Below are 8,448 nucleotides of genomic sequence, written 5' to 3' on the forward strand. Positions count from 1 at the left end.
TTAGATAATACATTCTTATAACTGAAAAAGTTCAAATCACTTAAAAAGGTGTACACTGGGAAGTCTTACTCCCAACCACTCTGTGCTACCCTTTCCCCCCTTACCCCTGACAGCTCCCAACATAGTATTATACTTTGTTTCCTTTCAGTGACTGCTTAGGTAACTGCGAGCACGCATACACATATATTATTTCTTTCTTACACAGTCGGGAGCACTGCTTTGTACCTTTCTAAATCAGTGCATGGAGCACTTTTTTTTTTTTTTTTCAACTGTCCTTTGGGTTAGTTTAATCTACTATGAATTTACTCCCTTGTCCTTGCTATTGGCTTTGCTGAGGCATATCCAGGATGGAACTAGTGTTTCTTCTTTGCTCCCCTATTTTTAGAGTTCTTCCCCATCATCAACTTCCTAGCCACTAATTGCATTTCTATCCACACTCCCCTAATGAGAGATAACGGAAGGCTTCCTCTTGCTTTGTTTTCGCCTTCTCATCTAATGCACCCAATGAGCACTAGCCTTCTTCAATGACCCTCGGGGCAGCAGCTCACACCTGTTCATTTTGGTGATTAAATACAGAGCAGAGGCACCTCCCTTTGAATCTCTTGTCACTGGCAATTTTCATCTTCCTGGAAACAGGTGTGCTGGGGAGAACGTTTCCCCCACCCCCAGGTACAAATGCTTATAGTTTTATGGTAAACAACCATTGACAGAGCTGTGTATCTGTTGAACAGGTATGAAGTTAGGTATTTTCCTTCCTATTTTAATTTATTTTTAAATTCTATATTTTAGTTTGACTCTGTACCTGTTACCTGGTTGTCTTATGAATATGCTGGAGCTGCTACCTCTTGGGGGTGTAGGGATTAGAGAGGAGAAACAACTCACCTGCAAAGTGCTTATTTGCAGCTTGCCCCAGCATGGGTGGAACACTCTTTAATGAAAGACTATTATTATTATTATTATTTTTTGAGACGGAGTCTCGCTCTGTCGCCCAGGCTGGAGTGCAGTGGCGCGATCTCGGCTCACTACAAACTCCGCCTCCCGGATTGACGCCATTCTCCTGCCTCAGCCTCCTCAGTAGCTGGGACTACAGGCGTCCGCCGCCGCGCCCGGCTAATTTTTTTTTTGTATTTTTAGTAGAGACGGGGTTTCACTGTGTTAGCCAGGATGGTCTCGATCTCCTGACCTCGTGATCCGCCCGTCTCGGCCTCCCAAAGTGCTGTGATTACAGGCGTGAGCCACGGCGCCCGGCCAGACTATTATGTTTTTAACAACCATCACTTGTGTGGCGGGCTGACTCAGGGGATTGTAATAATCTGTTTTAATGAAAGTGTTGGTGTTTCCTCATCTGCTTATTTTGAACAGGTGTCTTCTCCCTGGGTTTGGTGGCCTGCTTCTGGAGTGGTCAGTTCTGCTGCTAACATGCCCACCCAGCTCGAGATGGCCGTGGACACCATGATTAGAACCTTCCACCGCTGTTCTCGCAAGGAAGGGAACAGATTCAAGCTCAGCAAGGGGGAACTGAAACTGCTCCTGCAGCCAGAGCTCACGGAATTCCTCTCGGTGAGTTAGGCCTTTGCTGCTGTATTCAGTTGAGGGTGGATGAGGTGCAGATTCCAGGGCAGGCTTTGGGTTCATACTCTTCTATGATTCTGTCACAAATGCAGTCAAATTTTGTACAGAGATTCAAAATATAGGGGAAGCAAACACTGGAGACGTTTGTTTTCTGTGTACATAGGCATGTGCCCTTTTTTGTATTACCTGGGGTTAGGGTTTCTAAGTGTTAAAAATTGTATTTTTGACTTTCACCAGTTAACATTCTGGTGCAGCAATCAAAGATGTAGCTAATTATAGCCAGAGTTACAGTTATAACTGGTTACAGCTAGTTATACCTGGAGCTTGGTCCAGCTGTCTGTAAATTATGTATTGAGCCAGAGGTGAAGGGGTACTTCACCTTCAGAGGTGGGGTACTTCATGCTATGGTGGCAAATTTTCTAGTGAATGACAAATACTAAGAGAGCTTTGTCAGCCGAGCACAAACTGATTGGGATTGATAGAAGGATGTGTTTGGCCAGTGACCAGTGGGGTAGCAAACAGATTCATTTCTCAAAATAGCCGGGAGTTCTAGAGATCAATATATGACGCCGTATCTTGCAGTGTTTGGGGCCTCCTCCAAGGAAAACACTTCACTCTGGTGTTTGTAGAGTTGACTTAAATTGATTTTCAGCACAATATGCTACCCTTGTGTGATGTGATTCTCTCCAAACCCTGTGTTAAGACTACAGAGACTAATTACAACACATGTTTCTCCCCACCCTCTATTTGGGAAAAGCTCTATAGAGTAAAATTTTTTTTAACATAGTCTTTACGACATTTTTATAGTGATCTTAGAATTCCCCACAAACTTTTCTTTTCCTCTTATTCAGTTTGGCTACTGTATTTTTATTTTTTTTTTTCGGAGATGGAGTCTTGCTGTGTCTCCTAGGCTGGAGTGCAGTGACATGATCTGGGCTCAGTGCAACCTCCACCTCCCAGGTTCAAGTGATTCTTGTGCCTCAGCCCCCGGAGTAGCTGAGATTACAGGCATGCACCACAATGCCCAGCTAAGTTTTTTGTATTTTTAGTAGAGACAGAGTGTCACTGTGTTGACCAAGCTGGTCTCAAACTCCTGACCTCAAGTGATCTGCCTGCCTTGGCCTCCCAAAGTGCTGAGATTACAGGCGTGACCCCACTGTATGGGGCCAACTTTGGCTACGGTACTGTTTAACATTTAGCATAAAAACTCAGTAGGTCAAACTTCGCACATTGATTTAATCAAGTACAATTTATAGTTGTTTTAATCAAGTTGGTTTTGATTAAGTTTTTCTCTGACCATTTAATGGTTAGCAGAAAATGAGGAGGGCGTGGGGAATTCCTGGAGGGAATGAACTGCTTTTGGAAACATTCCTCATAAACACCAGTCACAGGAGAGGTGGGTGCTTCACAGTCCCAACCTTCGTGAACCTTGTCTTCCCTCTTCTCTTTGCTTTCCACCCATAAAATGCAGGCATCTTTATAAGACCTACCCTTCTTTGGGTGCCTCTGTTCTGTGTGTCAGGCACAATGTGCTAAGTAGGCTGCCAGATAAAATATTTTGTGTCCTATGCAATACTTGAGACACACTAAAAGTTATTTGTTGTTTATTTGAAATTCAAATTTAACTAGGTATCTAGTATTTTTATTTGCTAAATCAGCGGCCCTGGTGCTCTAAGCACTTTCAAAAGTGTGAAGTATCCCTGAAATGTGTGGATAGATATTATCCTCCCAATTTTATAAATAAAAACATTTAAAATGTTACACGATTTGCTCAAATTCCCTTGTTGGTAATTGTCTCCTTTTTGGCTTCAAATCCTCCCTCTTTCTATGTCACTCGACTATCTCCTAGTGTCCTGGCTCTCAACCTGTGATGTCCTGTAAATGTGTTTTTAGCATCTGTCGCTCACTTTGATCAGCTGCTGTTTGCTTTTCTTGGTTTCTACGTCTGAGCCAGGATTATATGGAGCTGGGGCAGGGGGCTACATTCATTTAGAATTTGTGGCTGGTTTACACCTACCTGTAAATAGGTTCTTAGAAAATGTCTTTAGATGCTATAAATGGAAATTAGGAATTTAATGTAAATAAAAGGGAGATGGATTTCAGTTGTCATCATGAACCTCAGAGCTTGGAGTTAGAAATTTCCTTTCTCATTTTAGTGCCAAAAGGATCCCCAGTTGGTTGATAAGATAATGCAGGACCTGGACGCCAATAAGGACAACAAAGTGGATTTTAATGAATTCGTGGTCATGGTGGCAGCTCTGACAGTTGCTTGTAATGATTACTTTGTAGAACAATTGAAGAAGAAAGGAAAATAAAGATAAGTAATAAGCTCACCTAAAGGCAGAAATATATCCAAAGTTATGTACTTAATGTTCATTTATACCCTTCAGATCTATAGACCCAGTAATGTCATTTATAGCTATAATATACAGTGCATATATTAATAATTAATTGCTACTACTGAATTATGTGCCCCTTAAAATACTGACTTTATGTAAAGATTCCAAATTTCAGGTGCCCTACTTGAAACTTGCCTGTATTATTAAGAGGTTATATGCATCTTTTTGGTTTGTCAAAAAGAGGGCATTATGGCCGGGTGCAGTGGCTCACGCCTGTAAACCCAGCACTTTGGGAGGCCGAGGCGGGTGGATCACAAAGTCAACAGATCGAGACCATCCTGGCTAACATGGTGAAACCCCGTCTCTACTAAAAATACAAAAAATTAGCTGGGCGTGGTGGCGGGCGCCTGTAGTCTCCCGGCTACTCGGGAGGCTGAGGCAGGAGAATGGCGTGAACCCGGGAGGCAGAGCTTGCAGTGAGCAGAGATTGTGCCACTGCACTCCAGCCTGGGCCACAGAGCAAGACTCCGTCTCAAAAAAAAAAAAAAAAAAAAAAAAGAGGGCATTATACAAGTTTAGCTACTTTCAAATGAGACTTGAATTTGGCAAATTTCTAAGATGGATATTCATATCCTTAAATTGTATTTTGAATTTCTTACCCTATTAAAAAAAATTAACTGGGTTTCCCCATTCTCTTGTGACTCTGCTTCAGATGGAAGGTGTGAGGGTCTATGAGCAGAAAGGCGGCTAAGTAGAAGTGCTGGCTTTTTCAGTGATTTAGTCAGGGAATGGATAGGTTCAGGGCTAGGTGCTCAAGCCGAGAGAGCTGAAGCCAGCAGCTCTTGTGAGTTGGCATATAAATACCCTCCTTTGCCCCTTGGGTTGGATAATTCTGAGGCAAGTGTTTGACACTATTTCCCACTGTTTCCCCCTGGGGCTGAGCCTCGAAAGGGGCTACCTAGAAAGGTAGGCCCCAAGGGAGGCTACCTTTTCTTCCTTATCTCACTTTCCTGCTCCAACCCTGAGTTTTCTGCATCTCTCAAATAAATGACTTCTACACGAACCCTGGCCTCAGGGTCTCCTTCTGGGGGAACCCAAGCTATGATAGATCCTTTGGAGAATTTTAAGAAAGGGAGTGTTATGATTATATTTATGCATGTAAATGATTACCCTAGCTACTGTGTAAAGAAAGGACTATAGAGATGGCAGTCGTGGCAGGCAACCAGCTAGGAGGTTGTTGCTGTGGTCTGGGTAAGAGATGATGGTATATCAGGCCAGCAGTTCAGCAGTGGAGATGAAGAGAAGCAGCTGAATTGGTTAAGTATTTTGGAGCTGGGACTGATAGGACTTGCTGATGGATTCGTAATGAAGTGTAAGGAAAAGAGAGAAGTCCAGGATGACAAAGCAGCCGTTGCTGTTTGCCCACCTGATATCTGTTCTTCCTTTCTTCCATGTATCAGAACCCTGGTTTGTGCAGGGTGGCAATGTGCCTTGCTAAGAAGCCATATTTCCTAGCCTCTCTAACAGCTGGTGTAGGGCTTGTAACAGTTCTGGACAATGTGAGACAAGCAGAAGGCTACTAGGAATTTCTGGGAATGTTTTGCTATTGTAGACAAGAACCCATGTAGCTCTTTGTCTTCCACCTTGTTGATTCTTTCCTTGTCTTTCTTTGTTGTTGTTGGGATGTGGATGTGAGGCTGGAGGTGGAACTGCCATCTTGCAACCATGAGGACAGTGGAGAAAAAAGATAGAAGGAGACTGGGCATTGTTGTCATTGAGGAGCCTCTGCACAGCCTTGCTTGCCTGCTTCTGGTCCTCTCATTATGTGGGGGAAAAAAATGACAGCTCTCTGGTTATCTGGTTCTATTACATACACCCAAACACAATCTGTAAGGTTTAGAGTTTTGATCAAGCAAATGATGACTTTTACTAAATGGGAAAGACTGAGGGGAAGAATCACTTTGGTGTGAAGGCATGTGGGCAGATCAATAGCTCTGTTTAAGGTGGTATTGGACATCCAGATGGAGATATCACATGGGAAGTTGGATATATGATCTGGTCTGGATCTCAGGGTAAATGGGGGACTGGAGATAGAGTTGGGAGTCATTCGTGGTCTTAAGCCACAGGATTAGAGGAGGTCACTCTGGATGAGAATGTGGCTAGAGAAGAAGAAACATCTGACAGTTTGCTATAAAGAAAAGGAGGAGCCCGTAAATGATACAAAAGAGTCATGGCCAGGGAGAAAGAAGGAAAATCAGGAGAGTGTAGTGTTTCAGAAGCCTAGAGAAGACAGCACGTGGAGAAGGAAAGAGAGAAATCCATTGAGAGGTGAAGTAAGATGAGAATGAAGACTTGACCACTAGATTTGGGAAGGTGGAGATAGTCTCACCCATCTATGTGAAGAGACCCCCAAACAGGCTCTGTGTGAACAACATGGCTGTTTATTTCACCTGGGTGCAGGTGGGCCGAGTCTGAAAAGAGAGACAGCAAAGGGTGGTGGATTATCATTAGTTCTTTTTTTTTTTTTTTTTTTTTTGAGACGGAGTCTTGCTCTGTCACCCAGGCTGGAGTGCAGTGGCAGGATCTCGGCTCACTGCAAGCTCCGCCTCCCGGGTTCACGCCATTCTCCTGCCTCAGCCTCTCTGAGTAGCTGGGACTACAGGCGCCCGCCACCACGCCTGGCTAATTTTTTGTATTTTTAGTAGAGACGGGGTTTCACCGTGGTCTCGATCTCCTGACCTCGTGATCTGCCCGCCTCGGCCTCCCAAAGTGCTGGGATTACAAGCGTGAGCCACCGCGCCCGGCCTATATCATTAGTTCTTATAGGTTTTGGGATAGGCGGTGGAGTTAGGAGCAATATTTTGTAGGCAGGGGGTGGATCTCACAAAGTACATTCTCAAGGATGGGGAGAATTGCAAAGAAGCTTCTTAAGGGTGGGGGAGAAACAAATTACAATGGTGGAATGTCATCAGTTAAGGCTATTTTCACTTCTTTTATGGATCTTCAGTTGCTTCAGGCCATCTGGATGTATATGTGCAGGTCACAGGGGATATGGTGGCTTAGCTTGGGCTCAGAGGCCTGACATTCCTGTCTTCTTATATTAATAAGAAAAATAAAACAAAATAGTGGTGAAGTGTTGGGGTGGCGAAAATTTTTGGGGGTGTTGTGGAGAGATAATGGGTGATGTTTCTCAGGGCTGCTTCAAGCGGGATTAGGGGCGACGTGGGAACTTACAGTGGGTGAGATTAAGCTGAAGGAAGATTTTGTGGTGAGGGGTGATATTGTGGGGTTGTTAGAAGAAACATTTGTCATATAGAATGATTGGTGATGGCCTGGATGCGGTTTTGTATGAATTGAGAAACTAAACGAAAGACACTAGGTCCGAATAAGAGAAGGAGAAAAACAGGTATTAAAGGAGTAAGAATTGGGAGTACCCAGGACATCCAATTACAGAGTGTCCAAGGGGGTTCGGCGTAATTATTTGCTTGGTTGGTGAGTTTTTGGGCGCTAGCCTTGAGTTCTTTTATGTTGTCATATACCAGGCCAGATTGATTTAGGTAAAAACAACACTCTTCATTTAAAAATATACAGAGTCCCCCTTTTTTAATCAGGGCCTTGGGGATTTTGGAGGAAAGAGAAATGTAAAGCCAGCAATTGTTTGTTAAAGAAGGATTAGAAACGGCTAGGAGAGAGTGAGTGAGATTGATAGTGTGGTGGAGATAGCTGGGGAGAGGAAGAGGGTGGCATAAGAATGGGAACGAGAATAAGAGTAAGTATAAAAGTAAAGAATAGGACTTCATCAGGCTGAAAGTATTGGAGTGTACTTTGTCACTGAAGATCTTCTATCCACTTAAAGAGAGACTTAAGGGTGGCAGTTTGAGGTAAAACCCGGAGCCACTAAATACCAAAAGCCCGAGAAACTGCTTGGGTGATTTGACTAATAAAGGCCGGTCTGTTATTGGACTGTATAGAAGTGGGAAGTCCAAACCAAGGAATTATTTTGACAGAAGGGAAGAAATTACCGCGGTGGCCTTCTCAGACCCTGTGGGAAGGGCCTTTACCCACCCAGTGAAAGTGTCTACCCAGACCAAAAGATATTTTAGTTTCCTGACTTGAGGCATGTGAGTAAAGTCAATTTGCCAGTCCTGGGCGGGGGCAAATCCCCGAGCTTGATGTGTAGGGAAGGGAGGGGGTCTGAACAATCCCTGAGGAGCAGTAGAATAGCAGATCGAACACTGAGAAGTGATTTCCTTGAGGATAGATTTCCATGATGGAAAGGAAATGAGAAGTTCTAAGAGGCAGGCTAGCTGCTTGTAACCTACATGGAAGAGGTTATGAAATGACGATAGAATAGAATGGGGCTGTGAGGCTGGAAGGAGATCCTTGGTCCAAGAACCATTTGCCTTGTGTGGGAAAAGATTGATAGGTGGAAGTTTCAGTGGGGGAGTAGGTGGGAGTGACCAGATAAGGAGAAAAACTGCCATGAGGGATAGAAGTGGGAAGTCTAGCTGCTCTTTTAGCTATCTTATCAGCATAA

General features: G+C 43.9%; 1 protein-coding gene across 1 annotated transcript; it reads left to right on the forward strand.

Moving 5' to 3' along the window:
* Window positions 1-1,419: 1,419 nt before the first annotated feature.
* Window positions 1,420-3,887, forward strand: S100Z (S100 calcium binding protein Z). Its single transcript, XM_003261494.3, has 2 exons — window positions 1,420-1,560; window positions 3,729-3,887. The coding sequence occupies exons 1-2, from the start codon at window positions 1,420-1,422 to the stop codon at window positions 3,885-3,887; spliced, it is 300 nt and encodes a 99-aa protein (XP_003261542.2).
* Window positions 3,888-8,448: the final 4,561 nt, after the last annotated feature.

Source organism: Nomascus leucogenys, chromosome 2 (genome assembly GCF_006542625.1).
Source record: "Nomascus leucogenys isolate Asia chromosome 2, Asia_NLE_v1, whole genome shotgun sequence".
Taxonomy (NCBI): domain Eukaryota; kingdom Metazoa; phylum Chordata; class Mammalia; order Primates; family Hylobatidae; genus Nomascus; species Nomascus leucogenys.